General features: G+C 43.8%; 1 protein-coding gene across 6 annotated transcripts in view; it reads right to left on the reverse strand.

Moving 5' to 3' along the window:
• Nucleotides 1-2,330: 2,330 nt before the first annotated feature.
• Nucleotides 2,331-21,758, reverse strand: part of AK8 (adenylate kinase 8) — a 68,179-nt gene continuing 48,751 nt past the window's right edge. For all 6 annotated transcript variants that reach the window (XM_077189388.1, XM_054646642.2, XM_077189391.1 and 3 more), the window contains 2 exons: nucleotides 4,998-5,078; nucleotides 2,331-2,895 (listed from right to left, as the gene is read on the reverse strand). In XM_077189388.1, coding sequence (XP_077045503.1) covers nucleotides 2,658-2,895; nucleotides 4,998-5,078 — 319 coding nt within the window. In that variant the 3' untranslated portion in view covers nucleotides 2,331-2,657. The remainder of the gene's footprint in view (nucleotides 2,896-4,997; nucleotides 5,079-21,758) is intronic.

Raw genomic sequence — 21,758 nt, forward strand, 5'->3', positions numbered from 1 at the left:
AGAGCAGGTTGGGGTTCACTCCATTCCCTGAGCAGCATCCAAGCCTCACAGGGAAAGGTGGGAGCAGAGAAATCCTTGGAGAGCTACAGGGGGTCCCTGCAGAGGTGCTGCTGGAGGAGGGATCTCCTGCCTGGGGGTGTCCAAGTGCTCTTCCACCACTGAAGGATCTGCTGTCCAGAGCTGGTGGACACCAAACTCTGTGGAACAGTTGGACAAACCAACCTTATTGCTAAACTACATAATTAACAGCATAACTTATTAAAACTTACAGCACAAGCTCCAGGCTCCCTCTCCACAAAGTGTCTCTGGGAAGCAGGGTGATGGAAGATGTCCATTCCAGACCTGGGCAAAGCTGTGCAATCAGTAAAGTCTGATCCCTGCTGTGCTCCTACCACCTCCTCTTCACCTTGTTTTTCTCATTGCTCAACATTTGTTTTGCCAGTATAAGATGCTAATAAAATCACGCCTAGTTACCAAATTGGTTTTCAAGTGTTGCATTCCAATTATAAAAGCCTAATTCCTCCTTCCACCCACTGAACCTTTTTGGTATTAACAGGCTTTACTATGCAAAGTCATGCAGGGGCTGTTTCGTTTACAGTAATTAAATGAATGTCAATTGTTTTAGTTGTTTCTGAGGGAGAGTTCTACATGAGTATTAGCATGTTCTGCTAACCCTGACGTTCTGCACTTCAGGCCTGCTGCAAACCCTTGGGGGTTGACCACTGACCTGAGACTCCTACCCAGACATGCCAAGTGCATCTCAATGAGTCTGAGCTCTTTTTCTCAGTTTCTATGGAACCAGCGGAGCGGAACTAATATAGCATCCGCATATAGATGAAAGAATGAAGAGGAAAAAGGGCTTTACAGCTAAATTAATTAAGCAGATGTACCTGTCTAATTAAAGATGCACTGTCCCTTTTGTACCCTAGCTGCAGTACAAACAGTATTTAAATACACTCTCTACCCATTTCATCTATCAAAATATTTAGTAGGAACGCTCAGATGAAGGTGATATTAGCAAGATGAGCTTCCCATGTATTATTAATAGAAGGGCTCCCAATTATGCATGAATGCTGCAGCACATCTTCATAGCAATGGCAGAAAACCCAGCTGCCCAAGCAGTCACCAGCCAGCACATTTGTAACAGGTAGGGCTGTTAAAGATGCCCTTGCCCAGCTGAACACGAGGGTTTTGGCTGGCCTTTGTGCTTGGGAGCAGCCTCTGCCTCAGCCTGGTGCTACAGGCTGGAATTTCTCAGCTCAAGAGGCACCAGGGACTCAGATTGCTTGGATTTGGCTTTCTTAGGTTTCAAAGATATTTATTCTGAGACTTTCAGAGCTGCCCTCAAGGCTACAAAGTCCAATTCCCATCCATCAACACCCTTCCCATCCCAAAAGTATTGAAAATTCTGACTTTAAATTCTCACAAAATAACAAAATATCCCCATTGACACCTGGACAATGGGGTCTTTCCACCTGAAGTTACCCTATAGGAGCAAGAAGGAAATTTGGCCTGTACATTTTGCATTTCTCCACATAGATTTAGACACACACAGCCAAAGACAACTACAAAGATCCAAATCTGTTAACAGCAACGGGACCAGAGGAGTCACCTAAACCCAAAAGCCTGTTCTCTCTGCCTGCACCTTCCCTGAGGATCCCAGGAGGAACCTGAAGCTCCCCCATGCCCTGGCAGGGGGAATTCACACACACACACACAGGGGAGAAATAACAGAGGCATCCAGCCCAGTTCTCTATCCCAGCCACAGATAATTTCCCTTTCTTACAGGCATTAAGGATGTGCATTTCCAGAATCTGAGACAGCCAGCAGGCTTTCAGCAGAGATTTTCCAGGTAAAAAGTTTTCATTGCTGCCATACCCAGCCAGAGAAGAAAAAAAAGAAATCCTGCTCACCAACGTGCAGGATTTCCACCCAGGCACAGCTCAGGCAGAGCAGCCACAGGCTGGGAGCTCTTACCCCAGGAAAAGAGAATTTAGGGACCCACCTGCTCCTGCAGCTCGTTATGTCCTTGATTGGGTTCTGCAAGTGATGCAGCTGCAATCAGTTTTCCATGGCTCTGGGTATCCTGTCCTGCTGCTCTTTCTGCCCAGCACAATGGGGATCTGCAGAGGGTTTGTCAGAACTTTTTAAACAATCTGAGTTACCAGGGGAGTTAAAACCTCTGCCCCCAACGTCAAACACTGTGGAGAAAGTTCACTGCAGAGCTGGGAGTTTTGTTTTTCTCTTTGCTTTAGGGTTTGCTTGCAGGGACAGAGGGAGGCAGGGAGTGCCTGGGTGGCTTTGGTGGAGAATTAAGACACAAACACAGCTTTAATACTCCAAATTGGCTTGATGGGTCTTACACAGTGCAGACAAAACTACCATTCAGAAACAGAAAAAATATTTGAATTAAACCCAGGACTTCCTCAGCCACAGTGTTTCATATCTTGCATCATGAAACAAAAGCCAAAAAACTTTCCTCTAAAGCCCAATTTCTTACCCTCTGTACTTCACTCAGCCTTGGTGAGCTTCAGATTTAGCACAGCTTGGCTGAATTCCCCCTCCCTGCTCATAACCTGCCACTTCAGATGCAAATATTACAGGGAGAAATTTAAAATATAACTCTTCCCCAAACCATCCCTTTAAGTTATAAACTTCTAATGTTTTTTACATGGAAGGGGCTTAATGATACAGCTTTCTATGAACTCAAAGATAACATAAGGGTCTTGGTCAGCATTGACATAAAAGGCATCTTGGTAAAAATCCTCCAGGGCCTTGACATTGCTGTAGTAGATGTTCAGGCGCTTCTCAATATTTTCTTCCTCATCCTTGGGGTTCTGCCTGAGCCTGGCCTGGATCTCTGGAGTGGGAGCTGGTCTGAATGTGGTGTGGTACCTGCAGAGGAGAGGAAATGCCACAGTTTCAGCCCAGCCTGAGCACACAGCAGCCACCTCTGCTCTCACCTATCACAGTCCCTTGGCCTCTTTCTGCTCCAGGCTGGGGTTTTAAAACAAAGATTGGAAATTTCAGGGCAGATAATCTGTCCTTGCTGCCCTCAAGAACCCTGGATGCTCAAAGGCCAAGGGTTTCTCTGGAGGGGACACTGGTAGTGTTCATCTGCTGCACACAAGGAGAAATTTCTATTACATTATCCAGGTTCAGAAGTATTTCCAGATCTTTTACTTGTAATCTTTGATTCCTGTCTTTAAAAAAGGATCTAAAAAACCTAACCTTAAACATAAACACAGCTCTGTATGCAGCATTGCTGGTAACTGTCACTTGAACTGTGTTTAAGGCTCTCAGGCATTTAATTGCTAACATCTTTGTGTTAATTGCTAACATCTTCATGTAGTGGCAGAAGGTAAAAAGAGGTTAATTCACCTGAGACAGGTTTTGGTTATTTTTGATTTTCCAGATGCCAGAATTTGGCTTGCCTCAATCACAGTTGTGGCTTCCCTCAGTTACTTCAGCAGAAAAAAAGGATTTTCATCCTCAGAGTCCTGCAGCAGTGCCACAGCCCAGCTCAGCTGACACCAAAGGAATTCTGATGATGTTCCTGCATTGCCAAAGGCTCCCAACAATCTCTGAAAGTTCCTTTGCAATCAGGTGTTTAAATTCCCTGTTAGAATTGGTAATCCTGACTCTGATTAAATATCTCCTCTGCCCTAACACAAAACCAGCTTTCCCCTCTTCCTGTACAGATGAATTTCCTGAGATTTGGGATATTTTGGGATATATTCCTGATAATTTTGGGATAATTTTCGTGATAATTTTTGCAAAACCAAGAAGAGAGCAGAGTCTGTGTCTCTGCAGAGCTGCCCCCAAGGATGTGGACATGGAGTTCTTCCACATGGGAATCATTCAGGGCACAGCTGAAGGCCACCCCCTGCCCTGCAGCCAGAGGGGCAGGATTTGCACATGCCAAGGATTAGACCCAGCACCTAAAAGAATTCAATTCACGGAGAATTTGTGAGGGATAAACCCCAGAGTGTGGGAGAGGGAAGCGTGTGAAGCGGAGCAGATACTGAACAGCCTAATCCTAATGATAAGAGATGCAAAGATGTGGGAATGATTTGCCTCAGCCTGCTCCTTTCTGCTGAACAACCACATTGCTCATTACTAAAGCAAAGAGAGCAGTTACAGCAAATCACTGCTGCTGTCACAAGTTAATGCTGCACCTTGAGTGAGATGTCTGAATAATCATCCATCACTTTGGGACAAATCCACTCCTTATGGCCTTAATCTTGGAGGGTTCAGGATTTGTCTTTGATGCAATAGGATGCCCTCAGCCTTTGGAAAAGCAAAATACAGGTTTAAAATGTATGTGTGGGGAATCATAAGACCGGGCCACAGGTGAAGCTGTGAACACATGCCAACTCCAGCAGGCATTTGGGAAGGTAAATTTATTTGTGATTTGTTCCCTGGAAATGAAGGGTGGAGAAGGCAGGAAAGCTGAAGGTCACTGGTGACACAAGGGGATGTGACACCAGTGAGAGGAGCCAACCTTACAGTGACTCAAACAAGTTTGTTCTACTGAGCAGGAAACACATCAATACCTCCCAGCAGACAGGGCCATCACAGGAGCCCGGGGAAGTAAAATGCAGCAAATTTTCCATTTTCCCCAGCTGGGAAGCCTTCAGAATTCCCATGGGAATGTCTGAAAACCATCTGCATTTAGGCTAGGTTTCAGACATCTTCCCTCAGCATTATTTTCCCAACCAATTGAGTTACATTAAAATGTTAGACCTGAGCAATTTGCTGCCATGGATTTCAGGCACCAGGATTTAAACCCCCCCTCCCCTGCTCTGAGGAGCTGCTGCTGCAGCAGGAAGGTGGGCTGGGGCTTCAGGAGCTATGAAAGTTTTAACTCTTCTTTTAAGGAATCCCTAAGCAGGAGTAGAGCATTCCTGAGCTCCTTAGATTGCTAAGAAGCCTATTTGGTGCTTTCATCTCCCTGGCAGTGAGAAAAGTGTTAGACATGAGGCAGGAGTGCTCACCTCTCCCCAGTGACAGGATCAGTCCTCCTCTGGGACAGGCGCTCCATGATGGACTCGTAGGGCAGATTAAAGAAGAACACCCTGTGGAGAACACAATTAAATCAATTAACATCCTGAGAACGGCACTTGTGGGTGGCGGTGTTCACAGGATGAGGGAAGAGATGAGAATCTTGACCCTGTGTTTCAGAAAGCTGATTTATTAGTTTATGATATATATTGTATTAAAAGAAAATTAATATATATAATTTATATATAAAAATTATATATTAATTTATATATATTATATAAAATATATTATAGTAATTATATATATTTAATATATATAAATATATATTTATATATATTTATATATATTAATATATATTTAATATATATAATTAATATATATTAAAACTTACTAAAAGAATAGAAGAAAGGATTTCGTCAGAAGGCTTGCAAGGAATAGAAAGGAATGAAAAAACAAAAGCTTGTGACTCTCAGAGGGTGATTGGCCATTAATTAGAAACAACCACATGGACCAACCACAGATCCACCTGTTGCATTCCACAGCAGCAGATCATTATTGTTTACATTTTGTTTCTGAGGCCTCTCAGCTCCTCAGGAGAAAAATCCTGGCAAATTTTTTTTTCAGAAAATATCATAGTGACACTTGTGCCCTCCAGAGTGGGAGTTAATCCTCACCAAAGGAAGAGTGGCAGTGACAGTTCCCCCAAGGCTGCAGAGTCACAAATGTGAGCACAGGATTTCTGCAGAGCCTCTCCCCAGGTGTTGTTTGGTCTGCAGGAGCTCTCTGGGTGTGTGCACTGGGTGCTCTGACAGCTCAGGCTGGGCAATTGCAGCTGGAGCCTCTCCCGGTCTGTCCCAGCCTCACCACCCCAGCCCTTCCCTCTGAACGTCTCCAGATGCACTTCCCAACCCACCCAGCAAACAGAATCACAGTGGCATGACCCCAAAGGCAAATAAAAACCTCTGCTGTTCTTGTCAAGGACAGAGAAAGAGCTTGTCTGCCAGAATTATGCATTTCTCCAGTGCCCATGAGAGGGATTTTCCTCTCGCTGTTTCAGTCCAGTTCCGCTCCTTTTGCCCTTGTCTCCCCACAGAGTGAATCCTCTGCTCTGCCACTGCTGCCCTGCATCCTCCACAGCAGGATCAGTGCTAGGACACAACTCAGGCCCCCTGATGCTGCTGACAGTTCCTGTTCCCTCCATCAGCCCTGCCAGGGCACGGGGAGCAGCTCAGCACGGCTGGGCCTTGCTGGTGACACTGCTAAAAGGAAATATTAATGCTGAATGCTTCATTTGAAGATCAGAATCTGCAGTTCCCATTGAGCCCGAGGGAGGGAGAGCTGCCCAGCATCTCAGAGGGGCAGCCCCACGGTGCCACTGGGCTGGGTCCCACACCAGGAACAGCTTTTCATCACTGGGGGATGGAGCCAGCCCATTTCACAGAGGTGACACAAATGCCCTACACAGATGAAGGATGCAGAACCAGAAAACAACAAGCCCCACGTACACCCAGACACATCCCACTGTTGATACAAACTGCTGTGCCCATCCCACATTGATCCCTTGTCTTTTTGGTTCGTTATAGCGCTCCTGCTAATTTTATATTTGTGTTCCAAAGCTCCTCAGCAGAAGATTCTTGACAAACAGCTGAACATGAGCAGACATGAATCCCCTGTCCCCCAGCCACTGGAGACTGGAACAGATCTGCACAAAGATCACATTTAACAATTAGCTCAGAACAAAATAAAAAATAAAGCTCCTTTGAACCTGTGAATAGAATTTTTCCCAGTGAAGCACAAGCTGAAGGCTGTAAATACATCTTTCTTTACAACACACCTTCTCCTGCTGCTGCCTTCAAGGGCAGGCTTCCTGTTTTCATTTTTGTCTGCTTCTCACAGGAGATACTGCGTGGTTTAGACATTCACCAAAGGAACATTTTACACTGACTGGGTGGGATCAGACCAGATGAAAGGCTGAGCTTTACCTTGGCATGCACATAGCAGATTACTAGAATCCTTTGTAGGATTTAAAGTTATGAAAATCATCTCTCTTTTCAAATGTTTACAGATAATGACTTCTATTCACACTGTGGTAACAAAATAACAGCCAGGAATAAAACATTCAAGATCTTGGATATTCCAAAGACAGGAAAAGAACAACAGTTTCAACACTCTTTTATCCCTTACACTCTTAACATTTTGTTTTTCTTTGTTTCTGTTGCCCAACAATGGCACAAAAACGTGATTGTCACAACAGGTAACATCTGATGATGTGTCTCAAGATGAATATTCTAGTAGAGAGGAACAACATTTATACAGTCATGATAATTGATAGAGCTTCCTATTATATCCTGAGCTAAACAAACCCACTGAAGGATTATAACCTGGCATATCAAGAAAGCTTGTCGTGATTCATAGTTAGGAACACAAAAAGTATTATGGGATTTGAAACAGAAGAGCCTAAAAAACTCCACTTAAAAAGCTGCCAACAAAATGAACTCTGAAAGCCTTGTCTGAGACTCCCTTCTTTTCCAAACAAGATGCTGCTTATTATCCAGTCTGGTGTCACCATTAAAGAGGAGTGTGGGGGAGATGTGGGAGGGTGCAGACATCCCTGCTAACATGGGTTTCCTTTCCCCCACGTGCATCGTGTAACAGCACACACAGGATTCACTGTGCAGCAGCACAAACTCCCAACCCAAGGGTCCTTCCAGTGCAAGGTGGGATGCCTTACCCTGCCACTCCACACATCTCCCACAGATGAGAGAAAGCAGCACTCCCCAGGGCTGTCAGGTTAAAATCCTTCAGAAGCAGGGGAAAAAAAAAAAAAAAAAAAAAGATGAAGGGGAAAAGCAGTGACAGAACTGCAGTCTAGACTTAAAATAGTTCCAATTAGAAAGCTTTATTACCATTTGGAAGGAGACACATACCCCACACAGTCTATTAGGCAGCCCCAGGAGGTTTACTCACAGGAGTAAAGCCTATTTGCATGGATGCAGGCTGGGAAGTGTTGGCCTTGGCTATCTGATCCATCTCCTGCAGCTCCTCAAGGTGCTTGTGAGCAGCATTTGGCCTCTGTCCCTTGCTCAGGCTCCTGTGACTCTGCTCACATAACAAAGCTGACCCTCCAACTGCCCAGGTAACACATTTGATGGATTTCTTTTGGAAATCCTCATAACACAGAGGGCTGCACCTGTGACCTTGATCCAGCAGCAGCTGGAACAAATCCCTGCAAGTACTGGGTTCCTCTCCAAGCAGAGCTTGGCCCCTTCCACACAGCAGGCGTGGCTTCCTCACATAAATGCATCCCCTGTAAAGCTCACTTTAGGAATCAGCCAGGCTTTGTATGTTGTAATGTCACAGCTCCTATCAAGGGGAAATATGAAACAGATGTCATCAGGATTGGTAGACAGGGAGGAGAGGGAACACAGCCTGATATCAAAGGACACGCCATTCCCCTGCTGGATTAGCATCCAGCAGAGCTGCAGCAGGGGAGTGGTGTCACTCAGCACCAAGGGGAGGGCAGGGCTGGCCACAGGGCCACCAGGGATCCCCACTGCTCTGCCACAGGGTCAGAATCCACCTGTGGGCAACCAAAAATCGCTGGCATCCAGCTGGAGGCTGTGGGGGGAAACTTGGTGCAGCCTCTGAGGTCTCTGAGGATAAATGTCCCCCCTGACTCCCACTGAGTGAAACCAGAGATTCCTAAGCACAGCTCTGTCCTCTCTCCTTTGTTCCATCTCCCAGGAGAGGGAAATGTGGGAAAAGGTCCAGTCCTGTCAGCTTTTATGGATGATAAAACTGTGAACACAAATGTTAAAAGGCACAAAAAAATCCGTGTGTCAGAATCCTGCCTCTTCCTCACTGTACTTGACATCATTTATCTAATCTAGTGCAGCTTCCAGATACATTAGAGAGATTAAATTCCAACAAATTAATAATGATGATGACACCTTCACTGTGTACCCAGTCAAATGAGAACTTGCTGCCTTTGGATGGTGATGAAATGTATTCCAGCCCTAGCAGCTGGAATGTAACTCTGCTTTCCTAGCAGCCATCTGGCATTCCAGAAGAGTATTCCAGCCACTTCTGGCTATTCAGACAGAGTCATCTCAGAGCCTGGAGGTCACCAGGGCATCCTGATGCTTCCCCTGGCAAATGGGGGTGGAGATGGAAGAGCAGGGGTGGCAGGGGTGTTATTTCACCCCGGATTGTGAGACAGGATTTTTGGAAAAATGTGTCCCAACCACACCATAAGTGAAAGATTTGTGACCTACACAGCAGCATTCAGCTAATCCTGAGCTGCTTTTGTTCCAGATGGCAACCAACCCACTTAATCCAAGTTATTAACAACTGGCAGTGCTCAGTGCTGTCCTCACAAGAATTTATTTGGGGGTGGTTTTCCTATTTTCTGGATATAACCACCCTGGCTTCCAACACCTGCAAGGGAAACATTTTGAGTGCTGCTGTAAGAGAAGCAGGTGAGCCTAAATCCAGGAATCCTGTGCTAGGGAATGAGGAATGCTCCTGCTAAGGCCAGTCCCTTTCCAGGGTGGCAGCACTGCCCTGCCAGCTGCCTTCCCATCTCCAGAGAGCTGCAGCTCTGCCTGGCAGCCAGGTCCTGCCATTTAAGCACAGCTGCTTCCTGAGGCTGACCTAGATGGAGCCACATGTTGGCTGTTCTAGGCCTGAGCTATTTCCTTAGGTCAGATTCTCATCCTTGGCATTTCCCATTGTGACACTGGGGGAGTGGAGCCCAAAGCCAAGCCCTTTTTATAGAGCTGTTGCCTGTGAAATCAGATCAGGCCATGAAATCAAATCCATACCTTGTTTTCATTGAAGGATGTAAAGGCAACACAGGATATCTGAGACAGGATCCTGATCCTTACCTGGCTTTTAGAAACAGACACTACTGACTTGCTTGTGGCTATACCAGGGCCAGGTCAAGCTCTGCAACAAAGTTAGGATGCTTGAATTAAAACAAAAATACACCACCAGCCAATATTGGGCCACTTTTAATGCAGCTTTTAAACTTTTGAGTTGAAGCTGCAACTTTAAAAATAGTAAGTTATTAATCTTTCCCTTATTTTCTTGACTCCTATATATCTTCTCTGTCTCAGGCAGGTACCAGCTGCCATATTCCCATTCTTCATGCTCTGCACTCTGCAAAAAAAAAGAGGCCCCTGCTGGCCAATTCTTGTTTAAAATTGTGCATAATTGATAGTGGCAAATCTACCCCAGCTGTGTCTAAAACCTCTCCAGGGGCAAGAAAAACACTCTCTGTGACTGTCATTAAGTACTAAATTAGCAAGTGCTCCTGGCAGTTTACAACATACCACATCAGTCTGCTTTAAAAAAAAAGAAAAAAAGAAAAAAAAAAGTGAAGATCAGAGGCCTGTGTGATGTCAAAGTTACAGCAAACTTTGCTGGCAGAACTTTGACAGACCCTCAGCTAAATCAGAGCAAAAAGAACAGGAAGGAGAGACTGAAAGAGAGAGGAAGAGACAAAAAGTTATCTCCTTTTCCAGGCAGACAAATAGAAAACATCAACTTCAAGGCTATAAATAATTGTGCCTTCCATGAGGCACAGAACATCTTACTCCATATGGAGATATCAACAGTGCTCCTGATGCTGTGGCACAATTCCCCATGGAAAACATCTCCTGGAGGATGCTGTTCTGGCAAAGCAATGGCTACAAGTTCTGTAATTGAAATATAAAGCTGAGAAAGAGCTGAGGGTGAAGTGTAAGGATGCAGAAGGTCCTAAAAGGCCACCACAGGCACAATCCTTGTGGGATCCCTGGCACAAACTCAAGCTCCTCCCTTTGGTTCACAAAGCAGCCAAAGCAGGTGGGGAAGGAAATCACAGAGGTCTCACAAATGCATGGAAAAGCTTTGGGGGCATCATGGACTGATGGCAGAGGGACAAAACCATCTCCAAAAACTGTCCTGAATCTGGGTAAACTCTTGAGACTCTCATTGTTGACACTGACCATACTGTTAACTTTTAAAAGTTTCAAAAATACACAAAACTGTATAAAGTTATGGATTTTACAAGCAGAAAGGAGCTGGATGGCAGCTCTGGTCAGGGCACAAAAATTATCAGCATTGCAAAAAGGTCTTTTCCTTGGGTAGCACCACTGAGAGATCACAACAACAATATCACAAATCAAGTTAGTGGTCCAACTTGACAGGTACAAGGAGGTTCAGCTTTGAATCCAAGTAATTCCAGATAAAACCCTGATCATTTTAGCTTGGTTGAATTTCCAGCCAGAGATACTGACCTGGATCAATTAATTCCCCTAAAGAACATCCTCTGCCCTATGGCAAAAATCCACTTTGAACCTGAATCCTTGGCCAGGCCTCTTCTCAAGCACCATGGCCCAGACACAGGATGCCAGGCATGTCACATTTCACAATCACATTCTGCACCCCCAATCCCCCTCTTAAAAATGAAAACTGGTTACACAGATCCCATCTACCTTCTCCCAAGGCTTGCTCAGGCTTCAGTGCTGCTCTCACCAGGTGTTTTGCCCATAGGTAATCAGACTACAAAGGCTGCACCCCTGACTCAACATGAATCACAGTTTATTCCCTACCCTAAATACTCCTCCTGCATGTCTCTGCAATGGATAAAATGATCCTTATCTCTTATTTATAGAAGGAGCTGTTGGGAGGTTTTATTCACTGATTTCTTTCAAACTCTGGGATATCTTCTGATGAAAGATGCTTGATTCTATTTTGGGAAGTAATTTCACCCTCTAGGTTTCAACCATAAGGGAAAATACACTGCATAAACACTAAAACCCAGGTTAATCAGCACAAGTGTTTTGCTCATTGAGCTCTTACAATGATTCATGGCATGACAAGCTATTTCCAGACCCTGGATCTTTTCAAATGGATGCATTTCTGTCCAATAACTACAAAAGGCAGCTCAGTGGGGCACTATTCCCAGGACAGGGCTGCTGGCCAGGGGAGTGGGATGAACATCACCCTTTGAGGCTGCAGATCCTCCTTCCCCTCACCAGTTATGACTCTGGTGGATGTTTCCCACCCCCCAGCTGGATGAGCTGAGGTGACAGGGTCCCTCCTGTGTCCCAGCCCAGCAGCCTGGTGGCTCAGCAGGTGCCACAGGGGGAACAGGCACTGGTGCCTGTCTGACACAGCAATAGACTGGGTCTGGAGCTGGGATAAAGCAAAGCAGCTCCATGGATTCACAGCAGCAAGGAACCCCAGAGCCCTTGCATGGTCTGCAGGACTTGGGGCTGTGCAAACATCACAGAGCACTCTGAGAGAGAGCAAATGTGCTTGTAGGAGTGGCTTCAGTGCATTTTTAAAGGTTCTTTGGAGGAGGCAACATTAACTCTTTCTGTGTGCAATCAGGGGCTTGGATGCATTAATACCTGCATTCAGAACTGCTTTACATTTCTCTCCTCATTTCTATTCTTTGCCTCCTCCTTAGTCTCAGCTGTTATTCCAGCATCTTTGCATTCCCCCTGGAGTTCATTCCAGCGGTGCTTTATGAATCACAGAATAAGATGGCAGCCAGCAGTGCTTCAGAGGAGTGTGGCTGGCACCATTTCTGCCCTGCACAAGGTTAATCAAACCCCTCCTCAGATATTCCACAGCCTCTGCAGCCCCAGAGGTCCAAGGTCAGGAACCTGAACCCTCTCCCCCAAATGCAGGCCTGTTTCCTCAGATCCCTGCAAGCCTGCAATAATTAGATACTGCAAAGCAAATCTGGAGCAGAGCAACAACTCCAGGGTTAAGCACCAGCAAACTCATCTCAGGACTGATGCCTTTGCTACCTGTCTGCAGCTTGGCACCAGCACCTCCTGCTCCTAACAAGGGTAAAACCTACACTCTTCTTCCTCATTAAATAAACTGAATCAAATTTAGAGTAAATGATGTTTAACCCCCACTCCCAACATTTAAACACTAACTTTTGTCTTTAGTAAGATATTTGGTATGTAAAAATAAATAAAAGAACTGACACCGAAAAAGTGTGTGATTTGGGGGCAAGGGGAGGGAATAAAAGAATGGATTATAATGTGTCATTTTATATATGTGTCAAAGGAAACCAATTTCATAATAGGGAATAAAAATTCCCTGTTTAAATACTGTCAAATAAATCCTCAAATGTAATAGGGTTCACTTGTGGGGAAAGGAAAACTAAATCTGATTAAATATTAATGTGGCGTAGTATTAATTAAGAGAGAAAAAAGTCCATCAAGAGAACCCCAATATGTTTACTGTGTCCCCAGGAAGCTGGAAAATTTCACAATCAAGTGTGTAAATGTTCTAAAAAAGGCTCCTGAATATTTTATGAATATTTGTCATAAAACAGAAATAATAACCACTGTGCAGAGCTATTAGAATTAATATTTATGCTGCCCGCCATGAAATATTCATGGGGACAGAGAAAGGGGGGCCCGTAAGACAAGAATTAATTTACATTGGGCTTGGTTTACCCGCTGGCTTGATGTTTAAAGACGGCTTGACAAGGCTCCATATGAATCCGTCAGTCACTTGCAGCGGTAGGTGGGGTGAAGGCAGGGGGAGGCAGGGAGGGGGAGCGGGTCCAGGCTGCTGACAGCTCACAGATTGAGTTTCTGACAGCCCTTAAAAAATCTAAACGGCCCCCCACCTTTTTTTCCTTCTTCCATTGCCCAAGGCGCTCTGTACTGCCACCGTTCATCCGATCTCCCCTTCCATCTGCTGAAATTAAGGAATTAATGAGCGCTATACACTTTACAGCAGGCCCCAGGAATGTTTACTGGTGATTAAATTATAATGCAGCCCGAGCTGTATAATTCATGAACCAATTAAAGGAAGTGTTAGTTGATTTGATGGGATGAGGACGTACAAAAAGCATTTAACTAATAGGGAACCGTGGGCTGCCGGGCGCTTTGGCTTTCTCGGATTACGCGGCTAATTGCTCTGCTTTATAGGGCTGTCACAGATAGCCATACATATTTCATTGTTCTCAAATACTTCAATTGTTTGCTTTCGTGTTGCTGCTGTAATATGTAGAAGCCCAGCCAAACTTCAGTGTAGTTAAAGCACTACTCTGCAAAAAGCAGGTTGCTCTGGGAGGAGGGAGGGACCAGAGGGGCACGAGGAGAAGGCTGGCTGAAAAGGAGTAACTTAAAGCCTCAGAGTTAAATGTCACTCAGCAATTACATGATTAAAAGGTGCAACATATGATAGTCTTTTGTTTTACAACTTTTTGGACACTAATATTCTATGCTGACTTCACCGTGGAGAAAAATATTGGTGCGCTGAGCTGCTTTTTGTTTTTCTAATGCTGAGGAGCAAACGAGGAAGGTTGAGAAGAAAGTGCATTAAAAAAACCCAGCAAGGAAGAGCTAGATTGCTGTGGTTATCAAGAATAACACATCATGTTTAAACTTAGCTGGTTTGATATTCTAAAACACACCAGAGATGAAGGGGGTTGATTTCCCATCCGGGAGAACGCTTGGTGTCTAATTCCGAGAGCTGCTCATCCCAACAGCTCCAGTTTGCTGCACTAGGAATGGGGGAATTTGCCATTCCTGCTGTTTCACAAAGCACTTCCCCACAGCTGACAGGCCACAGGGTTTGATGAAACAGATTCTCTGGATTTGAAGGGGCCTATCAGTCAAGTCACTCCTCAGTCAAAACAGGCACGTTCCTCCAGCAGTGAAATCCCCAGCCCATATCCAGAGGTATTGCTGAAGAAATTAGGCACCATCAGATAAACATCTCACACAGGCAATACTTTGTGGTTAGACCCTGGACTCTGTTAAGTAAACAACAGGCTGGGTGAATACTGGATTTCTTTAACTCAGTGATGAAGACTGCAGACCTCCATGTGCCCCTGGCAAGGTGTTTTGTCACCCACCTGAGGGACTCTGTGGTAAATCCTGACTTGTCTAATTTGGAGCTTTCCATTAAAAAGTGTTGTACAAAAACCAGCTCAGCAACTTCCAAGATAAGTTATTATGTAAAGTTTATAATCTGCTCCATCCCTTTCCCTGCACCTGTTCCCTCCAGGATTTGGGTTTGGAAAGCAATCCCTATGGAGAGCCCTCCACCAGAAATCAGGATGTCCTTGCAAGCAGGTGTTCAGCAAGAGACCTACATTCAGTGAATAGTTACTTTTTCCTAAAAAGCAGAGCAAACCTAAGTGGCCCCAGGAAGAAGGAGCTGCACATCCCATTTCCCAGGGCAGCACTCAGATCAGCTCAGGGCAGTCTGGGTGAAAAAAAAAAATTGGGGTGCTAAAGAAAAAAGATTTCTCATATAGCTTGACACTGATGTTGAAAAGCATGCAAATAAAAAAATATTTAAAATAATTCCCTTTATTCAGGACCGCCATATATTGATTTATCCCCAGTTTCTGGGTTAAGTGATGCAAAACTTTGGCTTAGTCTAACAGGTAGGCTCCAAAATAAGGGATAATGACACCAGTCATACAGCAGGAAAACTTGTCATCAACCCACTGGGAGGCTGAGTAAAATGGAAATTGGATTGCCTGCTCTAGAAAATTGAAAGGTTAAATTGGGAGATAAAGTTGATCCTAAACTCACCTAAGTGGGCAGTGCCTTGGCTGTGAAATCTGACTTTCCAGATAATCATGGGGACAGTTCTACACACTGGATGTGATCCTGGGGGGCTTTGAAGTACCCATTCCAGGATTGAATACATCTGCAATTTGGTAAAATCCATTCAATTACGTTTCTGACATTCAGGACCTGGGACAGCAACAGAGAGTGTTGGTTCTAACAGAAGTGTTTGTGTAGGAAACTGAGCTCAGACTCAGTCCCAGGAACAATGAGCAGCACTGTGGGCATCACATGGGAGAAAAGCAGAGGTGAGAGCAGGCTCAGGAATCACTCTGTGCCAATGATTGCTAACAGGAAACGTCAGAACTTGGCAATGTCAAGGAATCAGAGGCACTGCAGAAAGTATTTTCTTTGTGTCTTTTGAAGTGCCCTGGATACAATCAATCATACAGAAAAAAACTCCTATATTTCAGTTCAATGTGGAAAGGGCTATTTGCATTTCAATATGTTCAACTTATCCTGCCAATAAAAACATGGAATCATGAAGAAGAGATCAGGCCACTGGAGTGAAAAACAAGAGATGACATCCTGCAGACCTTTCAGATAAAACAACTTCTTGTTTGTAACATTTCTGTTGACGTCCCAATATTTCTGAATGATTGGGTTTTCAAATGAGATCAGTCAGCATGCAAATAAGGAAACAGGATCAAGACATCTCCCATATCTGATTGGATAGAGAAATTATCAAAAGACCCTTTTTTCATATCAAATTTCCATCACAAAAGGTCAAACTTTCAACTCCCATTACTTTTGCTAACTGCATTTCACTGTGCCTGCCAGCTCATTGCTGCTGCTGTTTTCAGAGGAAAAACAGAGAAGTAACGAATGATTCCATCTTCCCCCACATCTGTCAGGCAGGATGGACAAACATTTTTTAATCTTATTCAATTTTTCTCTGCAGCCCTAAAAATCCTTGCGGCCAAAACATCCCTTCTAACCTGATTAGCTATTCCTAGGTTGCTTTTATTTTTCTTACAGGTTCTCTTCTTATTTTCTAGCCCACAGACTGACAGAGCACCAGCTGTGTTGCCAGAATGTTTTGTCCTACAATTTGGCCATTTAAAACACTTTTTGATGTGTGCTTTCCTAAAATATATGTCCCTGTGTTGTCTGGCTGGACTGCTGCCTAAATACACAAGTAATGGATGTTCCAGAAATGGCCCAAGACTCAAACACTCAGCTCACACAAACTCAGAGGAGCAGCTCTGAGGTGCCATCCACTGCTTTTCAGGTTTAAAGCTGAATTCTGAACAGCAGGGATAGCGAGTGAGGCAAGCACAAGAAAAATGAATTCATTAGTAAATTGGCAGGACTCGATGTATTTGTTGCTACTGGTCCCATAAAAATTCTCCCTCACCATGATTATCATTGCAACATATATAACCCATCAGATCAGTACCTAGAGGCTTCTGTTACTCTGATTTTCTCTGTTGTTCTTATTACTCAACAACTAAATGCTTCACAAAGCCATTTCCTACAGAAATATTTATGCTCCCAAATGTTTATTTGCCCCTCTATCATGATCAAGCTTTTATGAGCACTCTATACAGAACTCTGAATTAAATACATAATTCCTACTCCCTCAGATCTGTGTTTGTCTATTCCACACAGCCAGGCACTGTGGTGAACCACAGAACACCTTGAAGAAAATCTAATTTATATGGTAAAGATATTTCTATGCACACTGGCTGTGTGGGCTGGTGATTACAGGAAGCTAATGAGGACGAGGAGGATGGAGGGTTTAAATTCCATTAAAGGCTTTTATTCATTGTGCTGGGTGTCCTGAACAACTTCTCCCAGTGATTTCCACACAATCACTGGCTCTGAGCCACCACAGGCTGGAAGGAGATGGAGGAAATGTCACATAAATGCTTTTGACTTGCTCCACATCACACAGGTGACCACAAATTATTGATGTAGATTATTGCTACATGGAATAATCAACCCTCAATCCCCTGGAATCTGCTCTTCCTGCCAGCTCTGAGCCAGGACCACTGAACAGCTCAGATCAGGAGCTGTTCCCCCTGATTACTTCCTTCATCTCTGATTTTTCATTTTTCTTCTCTTCTCCTGTTGACCAGCAGTGCCTGTGGTGATTTGTCAATGTCTCTATGCAGTAACTAAACTGAAATTCTGGCCTCTCTACCAACACCAGATCAATGTTCTCAGCTCCTTGGTGCCCAACAAGTGCCAGATGCAGAATACAGGGAAACTTTTTGCATATAAATCCTTGGGAATGGCTGGAGCTGTGCCAGGGGAGGTTTAGGTGGGTTTAGGAAAAGGTTCTGTCCCCAGAGGGTGGCCCAGGGAATGGGCACCCCAGAGATCCAGGAGAATTTGGACAGCAAGGACATGGTGGGATTTTTGGGGTATCTGTGCAGGGTCAGGAGTTGGGCTCCTGATCCTTGTGGATCCCTTCAACCTCAGGATATTTTATGATTCTATGAAAATAACAGTGAATACAATTTATCTGTAGGTCTCTGCTCCTCTCAAGTCTATTATTATTGACACACGAATCACCAGGCCACTTAAATGGATCAAAAGTCATTATCTGAATGGTTAAAATCTGTAGTGTTCTCTTTTTTCCTGAGATATGCCTGGTCAAAGGTATTTTGAGGATGAACTGAGGGTTTCAATCACCAGGTAAGGTCTGGAGCTCATGGGATTTAATAATGGGCTCTTCAGAGTAGATGAAGAAAATATAAAAGATCTGCTGAGTGGAAACTGTATTTGACATTCAGATCCATTCATGACTGAGGTGTGGGAGTCTAATAATGAGTAACTGCATGGGAAGTTATTCACTCTTGGATTGATTGCACAGGCAACTTTTGAACAGAGTGATTTCTCCCCTCAAAGATACTCTAGTTCAAACAAGACTCTGTCTGAACCTGTTGTGAATTACAATGTGTTTGGAATTAATCAGACAGAATCTGATGTTTAACAAAAAAGAAAAAGATGGATTTTTCTTCTTAGAACTGTTTTAAATGAAAACTCCTGTTCCTTAAAAGGCCCACCCACTATGCATAACTGTTTGTACCCTGAAATAAACTGAAGGAAAGGGCACTCATCTCCACTTGCAGCTTGCACATACCAGGAAAATGAAAATCACAGCTGAAAAGCTGAATGTTTATATTATTTCCCCACTAATACACACAGAATCCTACCTTAGATAGACCATAATGAAAAACAACTTTTACAAAATCAAATCCTCTGGTTCTTCTGAGGGCAAAGCTTCCAGGTTACCCAACAATTAAGAACTTTCCAAATGCACAGTTCAGACAACCACACAAACTCAGCAGCACACAGCCTCTGTGTAAGAATGAGGAATACCCACAAATATCAGCCCTTTGCAGAATGTTTTTAAGGGCAGGGAGGAAACCAGAACAGCTTTTTGTGCTGGCTTCCAGGAAAGAGCTTTCACTGCCATTCCCATAAATCACCCCAGAACATCCACAGTGATAGAGCACCTTTCATTAAAAAAATACTGCAGCTTCCTTCAGAAGCACTGCCACTTGCCATTTCTTTGAGGTAATCAGATAGCTGTTAATTAATAAACCTGTCAGGTGAATCGTCCTGCTCTGGTCATCATTATCCATTCTGTAACAGAATCCTGCTCTCATCACTGCCATCCACCCCATAGCTTCCAGCTCAATTAACTTAATGCTATGCAAATGAGAGGCTCTCCTCATCATTAGCTTATAGCCCACAAATGTTAATAACATAATTGGGCCTTCAACAGGGTAATTAGACACGATTTCTTCCATTAGTCTTACAAGGCTAATTATTGTTGATAGGAGAGAGGGGATGAGTCCCAGTGCTGCATGCAAAGAGGGGCATCTGGTTAAAGCAAATATAGACAAACCATCAACAAGGTAAAACAACAGTTGAGATCCAGAGCAGGGTCAGGTAGGGATGGGGTGAAGGAAGACACCACCAGGAGAAACTTAGGAACCACAGGAGAGAAGAAATCCTACAAGACAAGAACTAAACCCAAATATCCAGCCTGATGCTGGAGCTCTCCTGCCCTTAGCAGTGAAATAAGGTGATGCTCAATAAATCCAAGGAAGCTCCTCTCAAGCTTTGGCAGACAGGGCAGTTGGGAAGCTGTGCTGATCAAAATCCCCAGGTCTGAGATGTAAATGTGCAGCCACAGAGAAGACCTTAAGAACTGAATTAATTCCCACACTTCCCAGGTCATTATGTCCAATTATTTCTTCTGCCACCACTGGGTTGGCTGTGTTGGGTCACAAGATTTTTCTGAGCAACACCCACTTGCTGTAAGAACCAGAGGAAATGGTCTCAAGTTGAGCCAAAGGAAGTTTAGATAGTAGGAAAAAAATTCTTCATGGAAAAGGTGGTCAGGCATTGGAACAGCTGCCCAGGGAAGTGCTCAAAGTGCTCAAAATGCTCAAAAATGTGTGAATGTGGCACTTGAGGACGTGGTTTAGTGGTGAACACCATGGTGGTGCTGGGTGGAAGGCTGGATTTGATGATTTTAAAGATCTTTTTTCCAACCTTCAGGATTCTGTGATTTTAATTACAAAACTGGAGTTCACTGAATTCCTTAATAATCACAAAGTAAAATGTATGTCAGGAATTTATTCACAGAAAGTTAATAAAAACCTGGATTCAGTGTATGGGACTGGCAGTAATATTTCTAACAACAACAACAAAAAACAAAAGGCAGCAAGTTTCCAAATGTAAATTCTATTTTGGCTGGTGGAATGAAAGCTCAGGATTTGTTCCTGTGCCAGTTAAACCTGTGCATCGATGGAGGTTAGAAATGTGCAGCTGGAGACTGAGTTCTGAGAGAAAACTGGACTTTGAAAAGAAGAAAACTTTACAGAGATATGGCAGGTTCTCCACACCCACCACCACTTGGCTTTGACAGTTCAGTGTCCTGCTGCAAAGTGTTTAAAAAAAAAGTCAAACTGAAGAGTGCACAGTACTCAAGGAGTTGAGAAAACACCTTATTCCTTCATTTTGTATCTGTTTAACTTTGGGGCACATTCATGGCCAATATGAAACCTTTGATTTCACTGCAAGTATGTGAGGAGGAACCTTTTCTACAGACTTGTCCTGAAAATCAGCTTAAATTATGTTCACAGAAGTAGCAGCTTTTACTAGAAGGTTAAATGAAACTATTGCTCTTTTAACCTTCTGTACCTTGACCTTTGGTCAGTCTCTCAACAGAACAGGATTGTTCACTCAGTGAATATCAGTGGGATATTAATCAGCATTATGTCAAAAGAATGACAGAGCACAATTTTTTAAGAATTATTTTTATCAAAGCATGGCAGTGCCCCACTGAGCTGAGAGATACAGAACCTGTAAGGAAAGGGTAATGTTTGAAAGCCTCTGTGGAATAGATAAAAATCTTTCACAAAGTGGATTTCAAAGGGCAGCACTCTGTAATATGGAATTTTGCAAACATAATGGGTTTAGGGACAGGAAATATGAACCTTGCAAAGCATAAAAGCCCTGGGTCACCTCTTACACCCGAGCCAAAGGAGGCCAATTTAAGTGATAGTGATTAATACATTTATGTGACTGCAGGTGATCCAAGCCCATAGAATTGGATCCAGTGCCTCTGCCAGACATCAGGGATCATTCCCACATCTTTCCTGCAGAATAAACCATGGCAGGATTCAGTTCCCCTCTCTTAAATTGCCCTGCACTCGCTAAATTTACTCACTAGAAAATTCTGAGCAAATATCTTGCTCCAAGGCAAACAACAGTAAATCCACTGATGTTTTAATGAAGATTACACTTTCTAATCCTCGTGGTAATGACAAACCAGTCTCCATTCAATATGCAATATTCCTCGTCAGTTTTAATCACCAAAACTGTATTATATTTGCTACAGACTGATGCACTTGTCTTCCTTCAGCCTGGAGAATCCAAGCAAAAGCAGCACAATTCCTGTTCTGCTGAGGGTTTTCTGCATGGCTCAATTTTGGCACATGAGCTCTGAGTAAAGCCTTACTCTGGGATTAGTCCCAGATCCAATGAGATCACTAAATCAGAGCACAGCTGGCACAAAAATCCTGTCCATGTTTTAGAAATGATGTAATTTACAGAAATTCTGAAATTCTGTCCAATTTTTCAGAAATTCTGAATTCCAAGAGTTCATAAACTCAGTTTTAACCT

The sequence above is a fragment of the Agelaius phoeniceus genome, chromosome 21, assembly GCF_051311805.1.
Source record: "Agelaius phoeniceus isolate bAgePho1 chromosome 21, bAgePho1.hap1, whole genome shotgun sequence".
Taxonomy (NCBI): domain Eukaryota; kingdom Metazoa; phylum Chordata; class Aves; order Passeriformes; family Icteridae; genus Agelaius; species Agelaius phoeniceus.